Consider the following 27,791-nt stretch of genomic DNA (forward strand, 5'->3'; position numbering starts at 1 on the left):
TGTGAAACAGTTGTGCGTCGTGTTTATTTAGAGGCACTAAGTGAGCGAATTAGTGTCCTGTTCGCCGAAATTATCGTCAAAAAATCAAGAGAAAATTGTGAAAAAACCTGAGAAAAGTGCTCCAAACGGAAATTAACGAGTTTCTCAACGGAAAACATCGACAAAAGGTGCGAGCTTCATTTTCAAACTTTTTTTGCTGCTACACGGAGTGTACGACATATATACAAACAACACGTAGCTGACTACATGTTTGGGGCTGGGTCGATTCTTTTACTTCGAGTGAATTGAGTGTGTTTACAACAAAATTTCCATCGAATTACGACAAGAAAAGTTAAAATATCTCAATGCTATTCATGAATTGATCCAAGTGTCAAAAATATTTTTGAAAAATTTCTCGAAAATAACAACAACAACAACAACACCCATTTTGTAACATATACATTCTACATACTGTGTCAACATAGAAATACTCTTTGGATTACTACTTTTCACTTTTTGACTCACGTAAGGTAGGTGCTTCGAGCTCCGAATTTCTAAAAGATCGAAAAAATCGCGTTAGGTGTGTCCATCTGCGAATAATTAATCAAAAAATGTTAAAAAGTGAAGATCAAAAAAGGTCCCGTGATCGAAAATGTTTATTTATGTTGTGAGCGAAAAATAAATAAAAATCGAAATTTAACATTAACGGTCAAGCAAGAAATGGTGAGCTCATGATGTCTCAAGAGTGTATGTGTGTGACATGACACACACATAACAATAAAATTAAATACACGCACGTAGCATCGTCGGACAATCATCATCATCATCACAGCCACAAAACAGAACGAATGAATAAAATAAAATATAATAAAAATTTTAAAAGTCAAGAATAATTTTTCGAACCGTTTGTCGTGCCTCGTATGCATACACACGAAAAATAAAGTAGTTTCGATACAAATATAAGACACACACGTCATCACTATAAATAAAGGTCTCTCTAATGTTGTTTCGCTCCGTATACTACCAACACTCGAAGTAGGTTCATTAAATATTATGTAGTTTCAAAAGTCTTCGGAGTGAGAGGCAATTTTTTTTTATTCATTTGAATAAATTGCATCGACTTGGAGATAGAAGAAGAAGATGATCATCAAAGAATATGTTTATAATAATGATAAACTATCTTTTTATCTAACGAAAAGTCAACAAGGAAAGAAAATTTGCAGGGATGGAAATTTCTTTTAAAGTTTTGTTAATTTAAATTCATTGAAAAAGTTTAAAGTAATTTAATTTTTTTAAAAGGATTTTTATTGAATTTTTTTTTGTAACTTCTATTCACTTTTAGCACGTGAAAGTTACATCAATTCTTTGAAAAAAAGTATAAAATATAATTTTTACTTACCTTTTCATAATAAAAATTCTCCTGAAATTAAAAAGAGAAAAAAATTAATAGAAAAAAATTTCTAAAAAAAAATTTAAGGAAATTTATTGATCTATTTTTTTTTAATTTTTTAAATAATTAAAATTTTTTTAATAATTAAAATTTTTTTTAATAATTAAATTTTTTAAAAATAATTTTCAATATTATTATTTCACTTCTAAATTTAATTTTTTTAAATAATTAAAATTTTAAATAATAAAAATTTTTAAAAAATAAAAATTTATTATTTTTTAAAATAATTTTCTATAAAACTAACTTTTTAGATTTTTTTTTTTTAATATAATTCATAAGAAATTTTCATCAAAACAACATAAAAATTGTTTCTGACAAACCTCATCAAAACGAACAAAATAAAAAATGACTTAAAAGACACAAAACAACAACAAAAAAATGTATTTCTCATAATAAATGATGTTTGTCATTAATTTCAAATTTAAACATTTGATAAAAAATGACACAAAATCCCATTTTAGACAAGCACTAAGTGAGCTACTTTACTCAGATAAACATCATTTTTCAGTATTTCTACTTTTTTTTGCTCTCTCGATGAACTGAGATTGTCAGCACAGAGCAAAACGATGATATCATAAACTTAAATTTGAACGGAACTCGTTTGATAAGAGTTTGCGTTTTAAATCTCAAACAAACTTTAACTAACAAAATTTCATAAATTGGTCATTTATTCTCATTTAAAAATTTTTCGAGAATGTTTCATGCAAAAAAAAAAAATTTTTTTTTTGAATAATTTAATAAAGTTTCCATTACAATAATTAAATTACAAACTTTGTTCTCTACATAAACTTTTAATTGTTATCATAATACCTCATCGTTCACCAAAAATTCCGCCTGTGTCAACTCAAGCCATAAATAACAGCAAACGGGAAAAGGTCATTCAACTAACAAACAAAACTACGAACAAGCGAACGTTACATACCCACTTTTTTTTATCCTAATTAACTTTACTTTACACCGCGACGACAACGGCGACATTCATTGGGTACGTTTATTATTATTTATGTAAATGACGAGGAAAACAAAGTAAAAGCATTTTGCATGAGAATTGACATTTTATTCAGGATCGTTAAAAATTATTCCTGTTTTTATATGAGACGAACAGCTGATGATAGTTGCATTGTTTAGCGAAGGAGCAGAAATCTCTTCATCGGGTCCCAAGACACGAACAAGCAATTTTGAACAAAAAAAAAGTAATAATATTTTCATTCGTTTTGACACAATAAAATAATGTAAAGTTAAAATGAGTGTCGTGATACATCCATTCACACACTTTCCTCACTTTTTTTTTCGTTTTTTGTTTTGCTATTGTTAACTTAGTTTTGGAAGTCATGCATGAAAAATTTTCAAAAGGTTTTTTGAAGTCTGTCTGTGATATAAATGATTTTGTATTAAATTCTTTAAAAAATTGACTCAAAAATAACATTTTAAAAAATTTTGAGTTAAAATGCGCTCAAATCTAAATTTTTCCATGAATTTTTGTATTTACATATAATTCGTAATAAAAAAGCTAAGTAACCTCTCTTGCTCAGCTCAGTGAATAGAATAGAGTGAACAGTAGAAAAGAAGCAAAAAGAGCAAAATAATAATAACAAAACAAGTAAATTTCATGTCTTACAGTAATTCTAATTTAGGTCATTTAAATAAGCATTTTGCCGTTCTTTTATATGAAAATAAGAGATTTAACAAAAAAGAATTTATTCAATTCCCGTCTCAATCTCCATCTTCTTCATATTCGCATCGCGAATTGTACGAAGACGCAACAGAAAATGCATTGTTATGCAAATAATTGCAAATATATGTACAAATCCGTTATAATTTTATGATTGCAATAAATTTTAATTGTGCAGTTGTGTGTGAAATAAAGTGAATGAACCACGAATAGTCATAAATTTATGCGTTAAATGATCTTGCGTGAGACGCGACAAATTTTCATAGAATTTATTGTGACTCATTATTGGAGTTTTTTAATTAATTCAACGTTATTATGTCATTTTAATAGTATTTAATGTCTCTTTTTGTAAGAAAATATGTTTCAACGAAGAACCTTTTTTAATACAATTTTCAATAGCACGTGAAAGTTGCATCAATTCTTAAAAATATTAAAAAAAATAATTTTTACTTACCTTTTTCATAAATTTTTCAATTTTTTTATATTGCGAAGTATCAATATTTTTAACAATAGATCAACAATAATGGTCATCACAATTCCAAGAATTCATTCAAAAAAGTTATGAATATTGTTTAACACTTGAAATATTTTTGCATACACAAATATTTTCAACAGCCAAAAAAGTTCAGTCAATAAAAATATTTATTTATGGCTGACTAAAAGCAGATAAAATTTTCAAACAATAATAACAAAATTCAATGGAATGCTAATCATTGGCTCGAAAAATTTCTCATGACCTTTCACTTGTTTCTTGATAAAGTACAGAAAATACTAAAAAAAAATTATGAAAATTTTTATGGTCGATTTGAGAATTCTTCGGATTAATTTTAATACTACTTAAACAACCTTTCAATGTTTAAGTACTCTTTGCTGACCAATAACATTTTGTTTGTGTGAAACACAAAAAGCTTTAAAAACAATGAAAAATACATGATATGAAAATATATAAATAAAGTTAATAATAATAACAATAATGGAAATCAATTTAAATGATTCCAATTCAATCTGTTTCTCTCTTTATTTCAATTCTGAACCACTAACGTCAATACTCGATTTAAATGTTATTTTCTATGTAAATTATCAACTTTTAGTTGTCTGGATTATTCTCTCTCGTCTGTCTTTTTTTTTTAGTTAAAGAGGCACGTGAAGAACAAAAAAAACTGATTTGATTGATACTTTTCTTTTTTTTTCTTTTCACCTCTCACTCTACCTAATAATAATGCTCGTCTCAAGTTGACATGAAACTGATGTTTAAACACTTATCGGAAATTATTGCGGGCGATATGTATGTAATTATGTTAGAAAGTGAAATTTATCGGTTCAGTTTGAATGAGTTTGAGTTTTTTTTATAAACGAAGTCATGAAGTCAACTTTTGATCGACAAAAATTGATTTTTTTTTAATTAACTGTAATCTTAATTTTAGAATAATTTAACATTTATTTGCATAAGACTTCTTGACAAGCTGAAAATCGTTAAATAATTCTTTTAAATTATTAAACTTGATCCTGAATCAACTGTCGAAAAGTTTTTTTTACAAACCGGTTTCTTTTCTCTATCTAAACTTTGCCAAAATAAAATATTGATCGAGATTTAATTTCATTTCATTTCATTGTCAAAGTCAGTTAGAAGACATAGTCAAAGAGAAATACACGATAAAGATAAGAATAAAAAGTTAATATTTGGCGACATAATGGCTTCCATTGTTGGTTTCTATTGGATGTCGCGACAGATACAGAATTGCGATATTTCAACGAAATAATTATTATCGACTCACAAAAATGGCGAAATCAGCACTTACTTAATTCTTGCTGTCTCGAACAGTGCCAGATGAATAATCATCATCGGAAAAACAAGTGAGTTTTATTTTTAGAAGCGCGCGCTATTGATCTAATAAACGTTTCCCCGAAAAAATATAAACAATGTAAGTCAGTTTTGCCCCATAGTAAAAGTTTTGTCTCTCGTTAGCAGAGAGAATTTTTAGTTGGAAGTAAATATTTTTCGTGTGAGCGTGGCATGTGTGCTCGCAATATGTTTTTACGACTTTTTTCTGTCGTTTTATATTTTTAGAGGGAACTTCGTGACACATATTCGTCGTTTCAGGGTCGTTCTTTGCAATGCACTCCATTCCTCTTCTTCTTCGTCGTTGTTTCTAACTCGATTGGTATTTAATATAAAATAAATTAAAGCGAAACAAGTAGCTTGATTGAAAAGTAACTGTTTTCGTTTAAAAAAGCACCTGATGTAAAAATTTGTTCGTTCAGTAAATGAGTTCAAAATAAATAACACAGCAATGACTAGATAAAATTACTTTCACATACACACAGCTGGATGCGATCTCGCGCGCCAAGTTTTGTTTAATAAAAACGAGAATTTAAGATGAAATTAATTTACGAAGACACGACATAGCTTCTTCGTTGAATTATATTAAAAATCCAGGTTAAAATGATGCGTTGATGATAATGATGAGGAAAAAGGGTGCAATGCCCGAGTAATAAAACGATGACGTCGAAATTTACCGCTTAATTAAACAAACCTGACATAATAACGAACAGTTAATATGTTTGGGGAAAAACGCAATAAAAGTGTTAGGTTACGAGGTAGATATTTGCGGTAAGGCACGCGTTTACTTTGAGGGATTTATTTTGTAACTCGTGGGAAATTCGTCATTTTTTCTTCATTTGTAACTTAATTTGTTCAGGAAATGTTTAAAATTCCTTACAAAAAGTGAAGATTTTTTTGATTAAATTTTTAGCACGTGAAAGAAGCATTAAATAACCTTTTTTTGAGACCTAAAAAGAAAATTTAATTTTTCAATTAAAGTTTTAAATAAAATAAAAATTCACTTACCTTAACATAATTTTGCTTTTCTTCACAAAACAATAAAAGAAAGACCGGAAAAGCAATCATCAACTTTGACTTTGCTTCAAATCAACAACTTTGTGAGACAAATTTACTTCGCATTTCGTTGTAGGTGTCATTTAATCAAAGAAGTTGATCAAAGCGTAATCGTTCCCTATTTATTTAATTACATTGTTAAAGTTCTTCCGTCTTTCTTCTTTTTTTTCTTTCCTTCATTGTATTTTTCTTTTCGCCTTTTCTCATTACCCGAACGAACGTAATTCATTTTAATATTCAACAAACTCACAATAAAGAAAGAAAAAACATTTATTTTACAAAATTACAACAATAATTAACTTTTTTCAGTCATTCAGAACCCCCACACATTTTTCATTCATTCGCTCATTTGGCCCGTTGAATGATTGTTGATGTCATAAGAAAGATTCGAATCACAGAGAAAAAAACTTGTTTTGCATTATCAACATGAATTCGGGTGAGGAGACTTCGAAGCATAGAAAACGATGAGGTCATCATAACGTATTTTTTAACGTTCAACTACCTGCGATAGCAAAACAGAAATAAGCGAGATATTTTGTCGTGCAATTCAAAACATTCATTTAAATGCTGCGTGATCATGAAACACACATTTGATGTTCAAACGAGAAAAGGAATGGCTCGGAGTGTGAGCAAAGACCGGTATATTAATATTTAGTTAGCTTTTTAAATGAATATAATTAGTGGTTCATAAAAGCAGAAAAGAGACAAAAACTATGAATGTCATGAACGTAGCACTTTGGGGACAAATTACGGGCAATTTTTACGAAATTTTTCGTTTACGTGTTAGTATATCGATCAGTATCCCTGAAAGTTTTTTCTTGGATTTCAAAAATTGACAAATTTTGATCATCAAGAATAATTTTTTGAACCCAAAAGTTCAAAAAACCCTTCTTCAAATAATTCTTTAACTCCGTTCCTGTTCACGAAACCATATTTTTTGTGAATGGAATTCATTGTCTTCAACCTGAAAATAATGAAAAGTTATTTTTTTTTAAACAATAGAAGAGAGTTACTTACCTTAATTGTTAAAAAACGTGGCAACCGAAATTTTTTGTTTCTACCATCCAACTACTTAATTTAGCTGATAAAAAACATTTCTAATCCAAAATCGGCTTTAATTGAACCATAAACAACGGAAATTTTAATAACTCCTTAAGGCGTTAAATTTCCTCTTGTTTCTTCTTCTACTTCGTATTCAAAAAAAAATTTCGTACGCTTCACTTAACTCAAAGACAATCGTATAAAATGTCGTTCACTAATTTGAATATTATCTAACCGGCTTTAAGAAACGCGATCCATGATGATAAAAAAAAGTAACAACTGGAGGCAATAATATCGAAATTTTTCATGGAGTTTCAGCAAAACGAAATTTTTTTCATGTTTTACGGATTAAATACTCGAAAGAAAGGTTTTTAAAGGTGTGAAATATCACACACGGGAGAATTTAAAAAATAAACTTTAAAAAAAACTTTTTTTACTGCATCATGAAATAGAAGAATGGACGACCTTTGTTATCAAATTAACTCAAGTTAAATTTAATTTAAGAAGATTTGAACATAAAATGAGAAAAAAGGTTGAATAGAGGTTGAATCTAAGTAGCAATTTGTCGTTATTTTTTTTTTTTGTTTTAGTTTGTCACATGTGGTCTAATTTTTTTGTTTGAATGATATCTATTTATGAAATTTAATGTGAAGCAAAATTGGCTTTAAGTTTTTTTTTGTTATTTTGTGACAAAATTGAACATTTTTTACTTTAGAAAAAATTTTAAATTTTATTTTAAGATTAATTTTTTTATGAAATTTTAAGGACTTACCTAAATTTATCAAAAAAAAATTTTTATCAAAAATTTTTTTCTTGAAAATACCTTTTAGAAGGTCAAAATTGATGATTTTTGCGTAATAAATGACTCACAACTCTCAAAACTGGTTAATTTTCTCACGAAATGACACACAAAATTTTGTCAATTGTTCCATTTAGCATTCAAATTTACACATGAGCATGTGTGTGTGAAATATCCATAATAATAACGCTCAACCAACGTATGATAATAAAACCAAAAGTAATCCTTTGTTAATGTTCTGCACATCCTCTTATCACAATTCGACAGCTCTCCTATCTCTTTTCATTCACCGGATCTGAAAATATCGAAAAAGAAGAAAATATTGAAAAGTTAAACAATGCTTCGAAAATGAACATTCAACATTCACCTGTTTGAAAATAAATTCAAATTCGGGTCTCTTGATACCAATAAATTGACGAAAATGTTCAAAAAAATTTTTGTTGAAGCGTCCCATGTTAATTAGTAATTGACCGTGCCTTGACTCGAACACACACACATGATGATGTCACTGTCACTGTTTGCTTGAATTTACAAATTCTTGAATCGTAAACAAAATTTTTGTGTGTGTGAACGAGAGCGACATTTCGTCATTCAGAACAGAAATACAGCACAAAAGTAACGCAAAATCGCGAAAAAAAGGCACCAAATGTGTGATTACATAAAACTGGTTCGACCTTCAGCGTCAGAATACCTTATTTGTGTTCGACTTGTTATTTATTACACACTTGCATGTCTCGCGCGTTAACTCTTCTCTTATCGGCAACAATGTAAAGTCTGACGAATTATCGATAAAACGAGGCTCATCATCAGTGACGGGATTTAATTTTTTAAATCCATTTGAAAAAATGCTTGGTTTGGATTAATTGGGAAAGATTTTTAAGTTAAAAGTGAAAAATTTATAAATTAAAGTTCAAAAGTTCATAAAATTGATGATTAAAAAAAATAACCGATAAAAATTTGAAAATCGCATTTTTGCTAATTCAAACTTTCGAATCGGTTATTTTTAAGTTAATGATTTTTTTAAAGAATTTTTTCATAATTTTGTTCTGATAATCCGTCACTGCTCTTCTACTTGATAAAAATAAATATACAAAATAAATTTTACGAAACAAATGGCATGAAATTGAATAGGTCAATATATTATGGGAATGTCAAGAATTTCAATGGAATTGATTTGATCTTTTTTTCGTTTGTGTTTGTCACTGAATGAAAATGACTTAATTCAATAATTTTACTTACTTACGCACAAAGTCGATATCGTTCGATGTTTATGAAGATCGATGAGTTATGTCACGTGACCTTTTTTATGTTTCAATCTTATCTAACAAGGGCGGATAATTCCCTTTATCAAAGACCAATCTGAAGACAAAAAAACAACATTTATATAACGGTTCGGGCGTAAATTATGCGCACGATCATTAAAAATAATTATAGGTTGCAAGTATGTCATCAATTTTTTTTTCCGAGAGATGAATTGTGGCTACTTATGGGCATGATAGAATGATGAAAATGATGTCATTATAATGATAATATTCTTTCGTAATAATCGCATGTCATTTCTTGTATGCCGACAATGATGATAGAAAGTCGTTTCAGACCATATTGAAGTGACAAATCTAACCAAATCCATTAATAAAATTATGTGGTTTTTATCGCAATTTTGCTTGACTTTGCAGAGAAATTTGAAACTGAACGAGTTGAGATTTTGATTGATGATTCAATGTTTTTGTCGTTTTTGTTATCAGAATTGTGGTTAGGATTTATTTTTACATTGTTTCTATGATTTTTATTTAATTTGAAATTTTCGAAATCAACATTTTTCAAATTTTCGAAAATCGATTCAAAATTTTTTTTGAACTTCGAAAATCAATTTGATTTTTTTTTTCCAACTTCGAAAATTAATTCGAAATTGTTCTTCGAACTTCGACTCGAAATTTTTTTTCGAACTTCGATTCGAAAATTTTTCGAAAATTGATTCGAATTTTTTTAAGATTTTTATTCGAAAAGTTTTATCTTCGAAAAATATTCAAATTTAAATTAAAAAATTCTCTTGTTTTCTGAATTTGATAAAAAAAATTATGAAAAATTTTTACATTTCGACTTGAAAACTCATTAACTTTAATTGTATCTTTATTCGAAAATTCATTAATTTCTATTCGAAACTTTTTCGAATTTCGAAATGTTTTCGAACTTCTATTTGAAAGCTTTTTAATTTCGAAAGAAAATTCAAAAATTCTCTTTTTTTATAAATTTTTAAATCAAACTTTACTAATTTCGACTCGAAAAATTCTTAACAGAGATTCGAACTCAATTCGAAAGTTTCAATTCGAATTTTACTCAAATTTTCGAAATTAAACATTTTTCTATTTTTTTTTAATTTCTATTCGATTAAACTGTTATCAAAATTCCACAGAATTGTGGTTTCAATACAATTTCACATCGAATGAAGCCAATTTCGAGCGATTTCCGTTGAAAAATGATATCACACAACATTAGCTCGTATCGCACCACGCTTTGTATTCACATAGGTACAATAACGACAATAATCATCATTAAATGCCATCAAGGTAGAACAATTATCATGTTCAAGTCCAGACATTTGTTGCTCGCAACACTCTCGGTTCATTCATCTAAAACAATGTAACGACAATTATGCCGCACTTTTATGGTTTGAGTGTCATTCTTACGACAAAGCGACACTATTCACAATGTAATTAGATCAAAAAAAGTCTTTTTTCACTCATTCCATTCAGTAATTTCCCTTTTTTTGTCATTTCACGGCATTTTTTGTCACATTCCCCTGAAATTGCCCGAAAAGTCGAGTCATTATAGTAAAATGGAGGCCATGCAAGCATAATTTTCTGTTGTTGTTTATAAATACTTGCATGAGCAATCATTCACCTGTTAACCACATATTTCCCCAGACAGAGAGAGAACGAAAGAGAGACAATGTTTTTGTCCGTTTTCGAATAATTTGTAAGTGTTTTGTCCGAGCAAATTTTTTTTTTTTCGATATTTGTTTTTAGTACAGAATGAATTATTGATAAGAAAGGCACGAAAATGGCATTTAGACATGATGTCGTTGTTCCTTATCGTTTCGTTCGATGAGTCAATAAATATTAATAGAAAAAAAAGACGATTGATTTATAATAATAGGTACGAGAACGAGCATTGTTGATATAGACTCTCATTGTCGTCGCTTGAGTTGATAGTTGACTTGCGTGATGATGTCACACTGTTGTTCTTGTTATTTGCTGTAAAATACAAGAGACATTTTTGTTGCATTTTTCTGCTAATGGCAATGAGAATTTGAAAAAATTTACTAAATTTGTCGAAAAAAAGTTTTTTAAATTTATTTTAGCTATTTTTAAATAATTTTAAATAATTAAATAATTTTAAATTAATTAAAAAATATTTATTTATAATTTAATTAATTAATTAATTTAAAAAAATATTAAAAATAAAATAAAATAATTTTATTTAAAAAAAATAAAATTTTTAAATAAAAAAAATTAATTTGCGTTTTTTTTTATTTTATATTTTAAAAAAAATTAATTTTATTTTTATTTAAAAAGAGCAAAAAATTTTTAACAAAAAAATTAATTAATTTATTTAAAAATATAAAATTCAAAAAATTTTAAAAATTATTTTTTTAATGTTAAAAAATTAATTAAATTTTTTTTTAATTTTTAAAATTAATTTTAAAATATTTTAAATTTTAATTTTTTAATAAATTTATTATTTTTTTATTTAATAAATTATTTTTTTAAAAATTAATTTTATTCTAAATATACATTTCAAATTAAAAATTTACTAAATTTGTCCAAAAAAATATTTTAAATTTTATTTTAATTATTTTTTAAATAATAAAAAATATTTAAATAAAATAAAATAAATTTTTGAATAAAAATTAATCATTTTATTTAAAAAAATTAAATATGAAATAAAAAATTTTTTTAATTTAATTTATTTTAAAAATTCAAAAAATTTAAATAAAATTAATTGTAAAAAAAATTTCTTAAAATTTATTATTTTTGACAAATTTGGAAATTCTTTAAAAAATTTAAATTGAAAACAACAACAAACATGCAAACAAAAAAAAAATTCAGTAGCAACTTTTTTTCAAGTACACTTCGCAACTCACTTCAAACATATTTTTTCTGTTTATAAATAGTTAGTGAATGATTTTCTCTGGCCATTAAAAAAAATAAAATGTGTGTGTTTTTGTGCGCCGTATAAGACATTTAACAACCTAATTCTGAACGGAGAGCGCACGAACATGTTTTGTTTGTTTGTACTTTGTATTTTTTATTTTAAATTATAAATAAATACACAACATTCGCAAATGACATAAGCAACCAAGCCAGCATTCATAAAACATTCAGATTATTCAATCGAGTGTGTATGCGACGTTTCTGTACGAAAGAATTAACCGGTAATCGCGAGTTTGTATGCCGCACCGGCAAATATTCATGAGAAATAAATGTGTGTCGATTGAATCGAGCCACATGTTGATTTTTATTTTTTTTTTCATATTATCGAAGAAATGTGTGTTGAAGACTTTTAAACACATTGAGGAGCTCATCTGTTTTATATACTTCAAAAAAAAAAAATGAAAAATTTACGATGTCAGAGTTTTCAATATTTTGTGGTTGAAAAGACCTCACACAAAAGTGATAAAAATTGGAAAAAGGAGTTTTCTGTCACACCTTTGTTGAAACGGTTAAAAGGAAGGAAATTTGATTCTCTTTTTAGAAAGTTCAAACACGACAAAACGAAAACTGGGACATCGTCTTATCAAAGCGAGTTGGTTGTCAAAGCAAACTGTTACATACTTTGCCGAAGAAATATGAAGTAATAAAATTGTTGCAGAACTTTTTTTTGCGTTCGTGCGTTTTTAAGGAAAAATTGCTTTTTAAAGATTTTTTTTGTCTATCCGTTAAATTTTAATTACTCAAGATAATTCGTTATTTTTTTTCAAAAATTGGACATTTTAAAATTTTTTAAATTTTTTAATATTTAATAAAATTATTTAATTTATTAAAAAATTATTTAATAATTAAATTATTTTAACAAATTATCAATTGAAAATTTTGAAATATTTTTTAAAATAAAATTTAAATTTATAAAAAAATTAAATAAATTTTATAAATTTTTTTTTAAATGATCATCTAAAAATTCCAACAATTAAAAATATAAAATTTAAATTATTTTTTTTAAAGAAAACTGTTTTTATAGCACTTGCTATAAAAATTTACTATAAAATGTAATATAAAAGAATTTAAGTGCAAATTTTTTGTTAGTTTGAGCATTTAAACTTGTCGAAAAATGAATTTTTGAGAATTTTTTAGTTTGAAAATATGAAAAATTGTCAAATTTCAATAAAAAAATAATAAATTTTATAGTAAATTTTTATAGCAAGTGCTATAAAAGTAAATTTTTATTAATTTAATCCAAGCTAAAAACTTAATTTTTCTATATTTTAAAATTCTGAATAATTTTAACAAACAAATTTAATGAAAATTTTATAAATCTTTTGAAAATTCATAAAAAAAATAAATTTCAATTAAATTTCTAAATAAATTCAAAATGCGCTCTTCTCCGACACCCTCAAAAATTCTCACAAAAACTTTTCTTTATAGTTTTTTTTATTGTTTATCGATTTCTGTTACTTTACTTGCTTTCTCTCTCTCCAAGCATGTTTACTTATGTTGTGTGAATGATATCCATCGTCGTCGTCGTACAATTCATGGAACGTATTAGAAATTCTTTATTCGTCGAGGGTAAACAACTTCAATTTAGTCGCTTTCTATGTGCGAGTAGTTTATTTTATTTTTATATTTTCTACATAAAAGGCTACAAAACACGGGCCGCCAATTTGGTGTGTAGCATTTCCTCTTGTCGTTCGTGTTGTCGTTCTTCCTGCTTCGCTTGATTTGACGATTCTTTGACATTTTTTCGCTTGAGTCTGCTATTTTTGGAATCGCAAAAAAAGATAAGGAACTCATAAGCATAATTTCAATCAATTTTGGATGGAATTTGATGGAATTCAATCAAAAAAGCGACACACGAAATGGAATCGACACAAATAATTGAGTTACTTCCTAAATAAATTATTTAGAATCAATACGAATCTAATTAGGAAGAGATCCCTCTTTCTCTCTCTCTCTCTCGATTTCTCGTAATTTTTGCAGCATGCGAGTTACAACAATGTTGTCTAAGCATGCGAGAAGCATCGCGTGCACTTGTTAGCGTTGAAAAACAGTTTAGCATAAATTTTTGCCGTGTTTGATAAAATGTTGCTTGAATTTCATGAAGCACAAAACCTCGACCTGCAAAAAAAAAAAAATTAAATTTGGTAGACATTAATGATGGCACGGCGCCGACATAAAAGGACATTTTGAATCGACGGGTGACCTAATTAAGGATTTTTTAACACATTTCAAGGAAAAAATTGATTTTTGTGAAGAAAAATTTCAAAATGTGCATTGGGCTAAATTTTTTAAAATTTTAATTTAGCAAAAATTTAAAATAATCATTGGGATGAATTTTTGAAATTATTTATTGGGCAAAATACAAACTTCGCATTGGAGAAAAAAATTTTAATTTTTTTAAAAAGATTAGAAATTTGCATTGGGATAATTTTTGGGACAAAATATTGAGAAAATTTATTTTAAAAATATTAAAATGTGCTTTGGGATTAAATTTAAAATAAATGTATTTGCCAAATTTCATTTTTTATAATTTTCAGAAGTTTCAAAATGTGCACTGGGTCAAAAATTTAAAAAAAATCATTGAAATAATTTCCAAAATTAAAAGATTAAATTTTTAAAATGTATATTGGTCAAATTTTTTAAAATATTATTTGGAAAAATTTTTTAAATAACCAATGGCAAAATTTATAAAAATGTGCATTGGGACAAAAATTTTTTGAAATACGAATTTAGCAAAAATTTAAATTATTCATTTTGCAAAATCAAAAATTTGTATTGGAGAAAAAATTTAAATTGTGCATTGGGTGAAAAATTAAAAATTTGCATTGGGAAAAAAATTCAAAATAAGTTTTGATGCAAAAATTGCAGAAAATTTTTTGAAAAACATTTAAAAATGCTTTGGGAAAATTTTTAAAATACACAATGGGAAATTTTTTAAAAATGTGCATTGGGTTCGAAATGCGAAATACGCTTTAGTCAACTTTTTAAAAATAATTTTTATAGACTTTGATGTAATTCAATCAAAATGGAGCGTCCCTTATTAAGTGAAAATGTGCGCATTCAGGCGGAAATCTCACCTTTATTCAAATTTCGACCCAAAAAACGAGCGAAGAAGATAAATAGCGTAATCGACTTCATTAAATCTGGTCAAAGTGTACTAATTAAACGATATATTGGATTAACTAGGGTGCAGAAAAATACCTTGTTGAACGTAACGTAATGTAAATATTTGCCCGAAACAGGTCACACGAAAATAACATTTCATTAACTTTTTGTTTATTTTCGTTTTGATGATCCTGTGTGTGTGAAACAAAAGAATCGATGTCACTCCAAACAACTTTTTCTCCTATAAAAAATTGAATTTTATTAATTTTTCCTTTTTTTTTGCCTTTTAGATAGGATGCCAGGAGAGAAATCCGCCGCTGTAGAAGCGGCTCCGCAAAAGGAGACAAAATCCAAGTCTTCGTCGGGAAAGGCAGCAGTTGCGCGTGTCACGTTACTCGATGGATCCCTGCTCGAAGTGACAATCGATCGCAAAGCCAAGGGACGTGAACTACTCGAATCGATTTGTTCGGGCTTAAACATTCTCGAAAAGGACTATTTTGGTCTTTTGTATGCGACACCGACAGATCCGCGTGTTTGGTTGGATTTGGAACGTCCTGTGGCGAAATTTTTCCGCACAGATCCGTGGAACGTTGAATTTGTCGTGAAATTTTATCCGCCAGAACCAGCACAATTGCAAGAAGATATCACGCGGTATCATTTGTGTTTGCAAGTAAGTCGAAAAATTTTATTTTTTGAGATTTTTTTTTAAAATTTTTCGTTTTTTAGGTTCGTAATGACATCCTTGATGGACGTCTCCCCTCATCTTTCGTAACACATGCCTTATTAGGATCGTATTTGGTACAATCAGAATTAGGTGACTACGATCCGCAAGAACACAAAGATCGTTCGTACTTGAAAGATTTCAAATTCGCGCCGAATCAAACGCCCGAACTCGAAGACAAAGTCCTTGACTTGCACAAAACTCACAAAGGTCAAACCCCGGCAGAAGCTGAGCTCCATTACTTGGAAAATGCGAAAAAACTCGCCTTCTATGGCGTCGATTTGCATCCGGCGAAAGATTCGGAAGGCGTCGACATCATGTTGGGCGTTTGTGCGTCGGGAATTTTTGTGTATCGCGAAAAGTTGCGTCAAAATCGCTTCGCATGGCCCAAAATCCTGAAAATCTCGTACAAACGGAACAATTTCTACATCAAAATCCGCCCCGGAGAGTTTGAGCAGTACGAATCGACAATCGGTTTCAAGTTGGCAAATCATCGTGCCGCGAAGAAATTATGGAAGTCGTGCGTGGAACATCACACATTTTTCCGATTGATGGCGCCCGAGCCAACAAATAAGGCAGGATTGTTGCCACGATTTGGATCGAAATATCGTTATTCGGGTCGTACTTTCTACGAGACGAAAAAGACGCCCGTTGATCGTCCTGCGCCGAAATTCGAACGAAGTCTTACGGGAAAACGACTTTCGAGTCGAAGCATGGATGGTAAGTTTTTTTTTATTTTTGATTTAACGACAATTTGTTGAATTTTGAGAATTTTTTTCCATCAGAACCATTTTTTTCTAAAAAAGAAAAAAAAAATTAAAATTAAATAGAAAATAGGTTAAAATAAAAATTTAAATTTAAAAAAAAATATAAAAGTTAAAAGTATTGAAAAAAAAAATACTTAAAAAACATTTTGAAAAATAAAAAATTAAAAGCTAAAAATATTAAAAAAAAATCAAACAACTTAAAAAAAATTTACTTCATTAATTAATTCAATTTAATTAATTTAAAAAAAATAAAATTAATTAATTTATAAAAAAAATTAAATTAATTAATTTTATTTAATTTTTTAAATCTTAATATTAATTTGAAAAAATTGGAATCAATATTTTAGAGAAAAATAATTAAATTATCAATAAATAAATAAATTTTTTTAATCAAAATTAATTTTAAAAAAATATATAAAATAATACGTAAAAAAAAATTCAAAAAATTAAAAAATATTAAGGTTTAAATTTGAAAATAATTTTAAAAATTTAAAAAAAATAAAAATTAATTTAAATTTTTTAAAATAAAATTTTAAAAAAAAATTAAATTTAAATTTCAAGTATTAAAAATTTTTAAAAAAATTAAATTAAAATTAATTAATTTTTTTTAAACAAATTTAAAATTTAAAAATAATTTATTAAAAAATTTAAAAATATAAAAAAAATTAATTTAATTATTTTTTTTAAATTTTTTAATCAAAATATTAATATTAACTTTAAAAAAGTGAAAGAAATATTTTAGAAAAAAAATAATTAAATTATCAATAATTTTTTTATTAAAATTAATTTAAAAAAAAAATATTAAATTAAACTAATAAAATTTAAAAACTCGAATTAATTAAAAAATTTTTTTTTCAGTTTTGGCATTGAAAAAGAAGGAAGAAGACGAAAACAAACGTCACACAATGTCACATCCGCCAGATCATATTCCAGATTTAGATTCGCCGAAGCACGATTCCCGCAGTCCCATCAAGAAGGACAAGAAGGAACGCGTAAGTTACATTTTTTCCCATAAATTATTTTTTTCTTCTCCCCCGTTTCTTCTATTTATAACTAAAACTGATCCCTGAACGCATTTTAATGCACTTTCCTGTCCATTGTTCACTTGAATAACAATAACAACGCCGATAATCGAATTCCGTCCTATTATTTTCTCCGTTTCTAATAATAATTTTTTTTTGTACTTCAACTCTTCGCTGCCTGTATTACTAACAAAAATGTCGAAATCTCGAATAAAAATTGAAAAAAATAGTTGAAGCGTGAATCAAGTACGGGAACAGCTTCAGCGTCGTCTCAATCTTCAATTGAGGGAGATTACGATGCAGCAGCTGCTGCAGCTAATAATAAATTAACAGAACAGCAGGTTAATAGTCAAATTTTTACGAATTTGGATTTTGATTGTTTTTTTAGTTTCAAATTTTTTTCTTTAATTTTGCCTTTTTTTTCGACCAAATTTTTGTATATTTTACACAAATTGCAATTTTCTTTAAAAAAAAATTAGTCGAGCTGTTCCTTAAAACTTTAAAAATTTATTGCTTATGGGATCAATGTGCCAAATTTCATTTTTTTGGGAATGTAAATGTTTTTTGGTCTCAATGTTCCATCGTCAAATACTTCAAAAAATGTCTGATGATGTTTCTTGTAAAAAAAAAAATATTTAATCAAAATCTTGCTTGATGATTGTTTGAACTGGCAATTTTACGAAAGAATACGTCAATTGGCAAATTGAATCTACTGAATTGATGTTCACGAAATATACGCAAAATTTCAATTTAAATTTAATTGACACCAACAAAAAATTATTTGTTAGAAAAGAATCACGTCACGAATTCTTAATTGGCACAAAAATAAATATTCACTGTCACTCGATAAATTTTGCACTTCTATAGAAATACGCTCCGCGCGTGGAGAGTGAGAATTTTCGTTAAATTAAACTTTCATAAAATTGTGCCAGGCAGTTTTCTCTTGCTTTTTCCTTTTATCTCTGTTTTCTATTATATTTATTGATTCTGGTAAATGAAGCGGATGCGATAAGAGAAAATGTTTCATGTTACAAAAAAAATATTTTTTTAAAAAATTTTTAAAAATTTAATTTAATTTTTTTTTTTTTTTATTAATTTTAAATTAAATTTTATAATTTTTAATTTAATTAATATTTTATAATTTTTTTTTGATTTTTTGAATTAGCAGAAAAGCGATTTACAAATTTTAATTTTTTTTTTTAACATTTTTAATTTTTTTTTTTTTTTAAAAAAAATTTTAAATAAAACATTTTTTTTAATAAAAACTTTTTTGAATTAGCAAAAAAGCGATTTACAAATTTTTTTTTTTAAATTAAAAAAAAAAATATTTTTAAAATTTCAAATTTTAAATTTTTTGATTTTAAAAAATTTTGCATTTTATTTAAAATTTCAATATTTTGAAAGTTTTATACAAAAAAAAATGAAATTAAAAAAAAAGTATATAAAAAATATTTTTTAATTTTATTTAATTTAAATAAATAAATAATTATATGATTAATTAATAATAAATAATTATAATAAATAATTGAATTAAATTTAAAAAAAAATTAAAATTAAATTTTTAATTTATAACATTTTTTTACGTGAAAAATCTTTTATATTTAAAAATTTTTTAAAATATTTTTTAAATTTAAATAAAAAAAAATTAAAAGAGACATGAAACATTTTCATTATTTGCATCTGCCTAAAATTCAATAAATTACCGAATTAAAATACATTTACCAGCATTTTCAGATAAATCTCAATTTATTGCTTTAACGCATGATTTTTGTTTGTTTTTTGGTTTTGTTTTTGATTTTAATTCCCTCCGTCTTTCATTTTTGTAAATGAAATTCATTTTATTTGTTGTTTTAACTATAACTATTTACCGAAAGTTTGTCGTATTTTTCTCCTTCTGCTGCTCGCTTGTTTGCAAAAAAAAATATAATCAAAAATTTTTTGGCCTATTTATTGCTCTTAGAGTGCTTTTCCCTTAAAAAATTTTCATAATTTTTGATAATTAAATTTATTATTTTTTCTTTATTTTTGAGCAGAAGCCCGTCGGAGGTGTTTCTGTGTTCCCTGTTGGCAAGAAAGACAAAGACAAGAAGGAAAAGACTCCGGAAAAGGATTCAAAGAAGAAAGATGAATCCAAGGGAGAACCCGCAGCTACCAATGGAAATGGTAAAAGTTAATTGAATGAAAAAAAAAATCCAACAAAAAACTACTTCAATCATTTTTTTTTTGTTTTAGGCACCGATCCAGACGGCATTAATGACACATCACTGAACTCGTCTGACGACAAGGATAAAACACCGCCACGAAGGGTGAGTTGCGACAAAAGTTCATTTTTTTTTCATACAAATTCGCGATTTTTTACCGTAAAATTTTTTTTTTATGATTATTAGTGAAGAGTTACGCTACTTTTTAGCTTTTTTTGAAGCAACGAACTTTGAGTTAATGATAAAAATTTTTTTTCATCAGTTTCCAGTAGCGTAAAGTTGATTTTTTTTTATAAATTTGCTTGCATTTATGCATTTTGTGAGCGTCCAATATTTTTGTCTGATATAATTTCCCCTTAAAATTAGACTTTATCTCTCTTCATGTCTCTTATTCGTGTTGTTTTGTTGTAAAAATTATTTTTTTTTATGAAAAAAATCCGAAAATTCAGAAAAGTAGTTTTTTTAGTCGTAAAAAATTGATCACATTTTATTTTTGAAAAATTTCTTTTTATTATTTTCTTTCAAAATTCACGCACAAAAGGGATTCTTGTTCGCATCTGGTCGCAAATCGTCTTCGCCGAAAGACAAGGAACGCGAAAAGCAGGAGAAGCTCGAACGCGAAAAGGCGGAAAAAGAAAAGAAAGCAGCCGAAAAGGCAGCAAAACTCGAAAAGGAAAAAGCTGAAAAGGCGGAAAAGGAAAAAGCGAAGAAAGAAAAGGCAGCAAAGGAGAAGGGAGTTAAAGTAGCAACGCCTGTCGTACCCGCCGCCGCATCAAAAGATGACGACAAAAAGAAGAAAGATCAGGAAAAACAGTCGAAAGCTCCCGCATCGCCGAGTCACACGAAAGAATATGTTTATGAGGAACACGAACCAAGCTCCCCATCAGCGAAGGACATTTCAACGCGCGGTTTCCGCTACGACGAAGACCCCTCGAAACGCAAAACGAACGACGAACAAGGTCAAATGAGCCCAACATCCGAAGGACGCAAACAAATTGGCATCGCTTTCAACTACGTACCCGGCGAAGAGGATAAATTGAAGGAAAAAGCAGATCAACGTGCTTCATTGTCCCCAAAAACGCGCGAAAAACTCGACAAAGGACAACTTTCGCCCAAAACACGCGAAAAATTGCTGAAAGAAGGCAATTTATCGCCAAAATCCCGCGCGAAATTATCCGCTTTCAACACCGAACATCCCGAACACAAAAAAGATTCAAAATCCTACTCGCCTGCGAAACCCGGGCAACACGAAACTCCCGGAACAGGCACTTACAAAACGATCGATCCAACTGCGGCATTCCTCGAAGGCGAACGTTACGACAAAGACAAGTCTTCGCCAGCTGGAAAAGGTCCCGTTACTGACGCCTTGACAGCTGGAGCTGTCGCTGCGGGCGTTTTGAAGCCCGAAAACACGAAAAAACGCGTCAAAATCATGGTCATCATCTCGAAAGTCGATCCCAAGACAAAAGTAGTTGACACCGTAAATGGCGACGTTGAGCATTCGATCGGCGTTCAAGACGAAGATGACAAAGTCGAGACGAAATACGGCGTAATTGACTTGAAACAATGCACAATTGAAGTTGTCGACCCCGAAAGTGGCGAAAAGAAGAAGTTCAAGGGCGTTTCCGATCCGAAAACGAAACAGCTGACCTTCAACATGGGCGGCGTCGTTAATGCCAAAACCAACAAACTCGACAATTCCTTGGGACAAGTCGTCAGTATTGCATCGCAAGACACACAACTGGTCGAAGTTACTTCAATTCACGGAAAATTGGGCGAAAATGGAAAAATTGACACCGAACAGGAAGTTGATGTTGAAACCACGACGGGATATTTGAACGAAAATGACGGAACAATCAAGACAAAATATGGTGTCATTAATTTGAAGACATGTGCGGTTCAGGTACCGACTGGCGAAAAGGGCAACAAGACAAAAACTGTGGAAAATGCTTTGGATCCGCTCACGGGACAAGCTTTCATCAAAGACGCGGATGAAAAGCACGGCAGATTGGTGTCGTTTGGAGCGCCAATTGACCCGATTGTCGAAATTGTCACAGTTTCGGGCAAAATCGATCGCAAGAACGGCATTGACAAGAAAGGAGCGGCAATTGATTGTTCCAGCGGGCAAATTGACCTTGAAAATAACAAGATAAATACGAAATACGGGCAATTTGATCTCGAAAAACACACAATTGCCGCCCCGAATCCGAAATCGGGCAAAGTTGAGGTCAAAGAGGCATTCGTTGATCCTTCAGGGCAGATTGTCTTGAAGAATCAAGTGAATCCGAAGAGCAACAAGCCCGATAAGGACTATGGTAGAGTGCTTTCCTTGCGTATCGTGCAGAATAAATGTGACAATTCGGGTAAACCTGTGCTTGCGAACGAATCGCCGAACGACGTAAAGGTAAATGCCAAAACGAACCAAATTTGGGTCCCCATTGGCAAGAATCCGAAAGACAACGAAACGATTTATGCTGCGAATCATGTCGACAAGTACGGAAATATCACCGTTATTTACGGGTATTTCAATCCGAAGACGAACGAAGTCGAAAAAACGACAAAACTCGATGAAAGTGTCAAAGTTGATCCCGTTTCAGGGCAAGTTTATACCGCAATTGGCGAAGTTGACGAAGCCACGGGAGAACCTTTGTACTCGGCATCTCAAGTTGACAAGGAAAGTGGCGAAGTTTTGACGAAAGTTGGCAAAATTGACCCCAAAACAGGCAGACTTGTCATTATTCGCATTCTTGTGCTCACGAAACGCGATGAACGAGGTCGTCCCCAAGAACTTGACCCCAAAACTGTTGAAATCAATCAAAGTGGTGTCATTAATAAGACCGTTTATGTGTACAAAATGGTCGATCCTGTAACCGGAAAAACGATTCAAGTTGATCCAAATGACCCGCGGATTGCCGGCGCTCGTACAACTGTCACGCAAACCCTCACGTTGAGTGGCGAAATTGATCCCGTAACAGGACGCATCAAGACGGAATGGGGACATATTGACCCGTCGACGGGCGACATTGATCCAAATACCGCCGTTCGTGATCCCGTCACGGGAAAACTCATTCTCAACTATGCCGATATCGAGCCAAGTCACTTTGGCAAAGATGTTCACGTTACGAAAGAAACTGTTCCCATCACAAAAGATCAATTTTACGAAGGCATCAAGCACATTGGAGGAGATGCCCTGAAACGCGATTCGGATGACGACATGGACGAGTATGGGAGCGAAAGTATGACAAAAGCGACAAAATCGCCGCAAGTTGTGAAAACGACGACGAAACAGGTCATGACGAAGGGAGATGATGGCGTTACGCATAACGTCGAAGAGCAAGTACAAAATTTGGGAACTGGCGAAATCACGTATTCAACGCAAGAACATAAGGTTTGTGGATAAAAAATTGTGTCCTTCTCGTTTTTTTCTCACTTTTTGTTGTGAAGTCTTGTAAACTAAAAAAAAATTGGAATGTTAGATTTTTTTCTCATAATTCATTAAAAAAAGGGAATTTTTCATGTTTATTCACTAACAAGGTTTGTGGTTCTTGATTTAACTAACATCTCATCATCGGATCCCGTTTTTTCTTTATTTTCTGATTTTTAGTTTTAGTTCATGTTTGCTTGGTGCTTTTTGCATTTTTTATATTTTTTTAGTGAAGTAAGTAATTTTTTATGGAATTTTTTTGATGGTAAAGGTATGAAGCACGTTGCTTGCGGAAATCACAAAAAACAATCACTTTTCACAGATTTTATGTTTTTTAAAGACACGAAAAAACTGCACGTTTGTTGGTTAATTTAGATTTCATTTAGATTAGATTTAAGATTTTTAGAAAAAATATTTCATTAATCGGTATTTTGGGAAAGTAATTTTACAAAAAAATTAATTATTAAAAGTGTTTCACGTTTATTTTATTTTATTTTTTCTTTTTTTGTAATTTTTAATCAAAATTTATTTTTTTTTAATTTTCAGATTTGCAAATTTTACAACCGTCAAATTTTGAAAGACATTTACAAATTTTTAATTTAAATGTTCAAAAATTTACCAAATATGAAATTAAATTTTTTATTTTTTCAATTTTATGAAATAATTCTAAAACCTTAAATTTTTATTTTCATATTTGGTCAATTTTTGAAGATTTAAATTAAAAGTTTGTACCTAAATGTCAATTCAAAATTTGACAGTTGTAAAATTTGTAAATGGTTTTTCTGCTAATTCAAAAATAAAAAAACAATTTTTTTTTATTTTTTTTTTTTTAAATAAAATTTTTGTCATAATTTTTACAAAAAAAAAAAATTTTGAAAAAGAAATAAATGAAAAAAAAATAATTTTAAACTTTTTTAAAAAATTAAAAAAAAAAATATAAAAAAAAATTAATTTAAAATTAAAATTATTTTTAATAAATTAAAAAAATTGAAAAAAATTAATTAAAAAATATTTTTAATAATTTTAAATTATTTTAATAAATAAAAAAATTAAAATTGAAAAAAAAATAAATTTTTTGATATAAAAAATATAATTTAGAATGAAAAAAAAATTAATTTAAAATAAAAATTATTTTAATAAGTTAAAAACAATTAGATTAAAAAAAAAAATTTAAATTTTTGATATGAAAAAAAATTATTTTAAATTTGAAATAATTTTTTTAAAATATTAAAAAAAAAATAAATTTAAATAAATAAGTTATTTCAATAATTTTTAATTTTAATTTTTTTTTCTTTAAAAAAATTAAATTAAAATATTAAATTTTTTTTTTATTAAGATTCGAAAAACAAAAAAAAGAAATAAACGTGAAACATTTTTTAAAAATTGTTAAAATCTAAAAAGTAAAGTAGTTAATTTAATAAAATTTCGTTTTTTCAACTTTTAAGTCATTCTTTCAAGTTGAAAATCGAATTTTTATTTTTAATTAAATTGCATCCAGTAGTTAATTTATCCTTTTGGATGACAGTAATTTCCAAGTAGAACCAAGAAAAGCTCAAAAACTTCTTGAAACTACCCTCAAAGAATGAAAACTAACAAAAAATTGGGACAATTTCCGACTTGTTACTAACAAAAAACTCGATTAATGAACTGATGTACAAATAAATGTCGAATTTCACTTCAAAATTAAACTAAAACCAAAAACAAATTTCAAAATTCAGGCCGACGCTCCGAAAGACGCCTCGGGTGCATATGTAACTGCGACTGCAGTAACGACCCGTACCGCAACGACGCACGAAGATTTAGGGACAAAAGCAAAGACGCAACAGCTCGAGGAGAAGACAATTGCCACAACTACCACACAACATGTCGGGCGACAAGAACAAAGGGTAGTAACTCAGGAAGTTAAGACCACAGCGACCGTAACGAGCGACGATCAGGTAAGGAAATGCGCTTTTGCACAGCAATTTTCACTTCGTCGCATGATTTTTTTATAATTAAATTTTTTTTTCATGTAATTTTTATCAAAATCCGGCATGTTTTATGATTTTTTGCCTGCTTTGTTTTTGTATTTTTTTGAAATTTCGTAAAAAATCAGTACAAACGACGAGATAGTGTCTCATCGACAAGCTCTGGCGATTCCGGAACTCCAATTGATGGACCTTACGATCCAACTGCAACGAAAAAAGCGATTCACGATAAATCTTACACGGTTTGTATTTAATTTTTTGTATGATTTTGCTTAGCTTATGACAAAAATTGCAATGAGATTCACGTCAAAAATGAGTCTCAGCACGATTTGGCAATTTTTCTTTGGATATTGCTTGGTTTGAATTTTTTTAAAATACTTTTTAGGCATGATTTTGTGATAAATTTTGTCGATTTGTCAAAAAATAAGGAGAAATGCTCGTGAAAATTATTTTTTTATAAAATTTACTTACGGAATTTTTTTGAATTTTTAGGGCGTTCCTCAAGTCAGTACAACAACGGAAGTGTTATCGGGACCAAATGTCGAAGAGCGTCACGTTTTCATCGAGGGTGAAGGACCATTCGCTGAGGGAGAAATTGTATCGACACAAACGGTCAGCAGTAAGACAAGAACTGTAGAAACCATTACCGTAAGTCATGATTTTATTTGAAATTTCGAAGCTGAAAAATGATTAAAATTGAAAATTAGAAGATTTTATATTCAGAAATGTAAAAATTAATACATTTACTTTGAGAAAAACTGATAAAAAGAGTAAAAAATGTATTTTGAGGTTATGTTTGGGGGGGAAAATTCATTTTTTCAACAAAAATTTCATGAAATTAATTTTTTTATAAGAAAAAAGATTTTAAATTTTATTTTTAATCGATTAATGAACATAAAATATTTAAAAAATGAAGTTTTTGTCGAAAAAATTATTTTTACCCCCGCCGATTATAACCTCAAATTACATTTTTGCCTTTTTTATCTATTTTTCTTTAAAAAAAAGTAAAAATTTTTACATATTTTTAAATAAAAAGTCCTAATCTTCAATTTTAAATGAATTTTCGATATTAAAAGCCTAAAATAATAAAAAATTTCTCTTTCAAACAGTACAAAACCGAACGAGATGGAGTAGTAGAAACACGCGTTGAACAAAAAATCACAATTCAATCCGACGGCGATCCAATTGATCATGACAAAGCATTGGCTGAAGCTATTCAAGAGGTAAAAAATTAATTTTCTCTTAAAAAAAATCACAAAAAATTAATTTTTCTTTTAAAAAAAATTTTAGGCAACTGCTATGAACCCCGATATGACAGTTGAAAAAATTGAAATTCAACAACAAGCACAGCCTTAAACACTTATGATGACTACTACAAATTTTCAAACAATCACAAATTTTGCTTTTAATCGATAAACATTAATATTAGATGACTTTCATGTCACTCTCTGAGAAAAAAAAACAAACAAGAAAATTTTTAACAATTCTAAAAAAAATACTATTTGGTGTTGAATCAAACAGCGCAACAAAAAGCTCCTATTTTAATGTACGTCAAGTAGCTACAAAGAAAAAATGTCTTGCTTCCTAAAATAGTTAAATTTTAAGAAAACTGCCAATCTGTGGTATTAAACGTACTCCTAAAGAAAAAAAAATAATATTTAAAAAAACGGTTTTAAAAAAATTAATGTGATCATTCATTAAAAATACAAAAAAAAAAATCTATATTAAATTTAACTCAAGGATTTTTCGGTAGCTTTCAAACTTTATACATTCTCCAATTTTAAAAGTTACACACACAAAGGAAGCATTTAAATAAAAAAAAAAATAATATTTAACGTTTTTGTCTTAAAATCTTTTAAAAAACGGACATTTTCTATTCCATTAAAAAATATAGAAAAAATAGAAAAATTGTAGCTAAAATAAAATCTGTACTGCATTATATAGGAAGAATTGAGCTTTCAGTGTTTTTAAGAAAAAAAAAATAATTTAAAATAAGAAAAATATATATAAACTCAAATTATATATATATAATAGCTTGAAAGATATAGAAAACCCTTTTAATTAAAGATATATTCAAAATTGTCCCACACAACACCGAAAAAGTGCTTTGTATGTTATATTAAAAAAAAAAATACCGGAGTTAAAGAAGAGAAATTATTTATAAAGAAATAGAAAAAAATAATATTATAAAAGTTTTAACGTGAGTCATGTCAAAATTGTCACCTAAGCTTATATAAAATAACTATATATTAAAACTTTTTTTTTCGTTAATTTTTTTTACAACAATCGAAAACTGAATAATTAAAAAAAAATATTTTTGTTGCGTAAGATATGTTTGTTTTTTTTTATATTTTTATCTTTTATATTTAAGCTTCAATATATATATTATATATCATATATAACAAAAAAATATATGATGTTTAATTTTTATGTATAATGTATTATAATTATTATTACTTTATGAAAAACTGACGAATCTACTTTTAAACGTACTTTTATATTCTATAATCTTAATATATTTACTAATTTATCT

General features: G+C 28.2%; 1 protein-coding gene across 3 annotated transcripts; it reads left to right on the top strand.

The window, feature by feature from the left end:
* Positions 1-26,972, top strand: LOC134827423 (protein 4.1 homolog). 3 transcript variants are annotated; one of them, XM_063840041.1, is made up of 13 exons: positions 1-167; positions 15,447-15,826; positions 15,883-16,597; positions 17,503-17,636; positions 17,897-18,007; positions 19,700-19,829; positions 19,899-19,972; positions 20,409-23,255; positions 25,010-25,228; positions 25,387-25,500; positions 25,751-25,906; positions 26,368-26,481; positions 26,549-26,972. In XM_063840041.1, the coding sequence occupies exons 2-13, from the start codon at positions 15,452-15,454 to the stop codon at positions 26,612-26,614; spliced, it is 5,055 nt and encodes a 1,684-aa protein (XP_063696111.1). In that variant the 5' UTR covers positions 1-167; positions 15,447-15,451; the 3' UTR covers positions 26,615-26,972. The 3 variants fall into 3 exon arrangements, with proteins under 3 accessions (XP_063696111.1, XP_063696113.1, XP_063696112.1); XM_063840042.1 differs by lacking the exon at positions 1-167 and adding an exon at positions 254-509; XM_063840043.1 differs by lacking the exon at positions 17,897-18,007.
* The last annotated feature ends 819 nt before the right edge of the window (positions 26,973-27,791 follow it).

The sequence above is a fragment of the Culicoides brevitarsis genome, chromosome 1 (assembly GCF_036172545.1).
Source record: "Culicoides brevitarsis isolate CSIRO-B50_1 chromosome 1, AGI_CSIRO_Cbre_v1, whole genome shotgun sequence".
Lineage (NCBI taxonomy): Eukaryota > Metazoa > Arthropoda > Insecta > Diptera > Ceratopogonidae > Culicoides > Culicoides brevitarsis.

Coding starts and splice junctions, on each gene's coding strand:
- LOC134827423 (XM_063840041.1), top strand. CDS start 15,452: ATGCCAGGAGAGAAATCCGCCGCTGTAGAAGCGGCTCCGCAAAAGGAG. Junction 18,008..19,699: donor ATAAATTAACAGAACAGCAG/GTTAATAGTCAA, acceptor ATTTTTGAGCAG/AAGCCCGTCGGAGGTGTTTC. Junction 23,256..25,009: donor ATTCAACGCAAGAACATAAG/GTTTGTGGATAA, acceptor TTCAAAATTCAG/GCCGACGCTCCGAAAGACGC.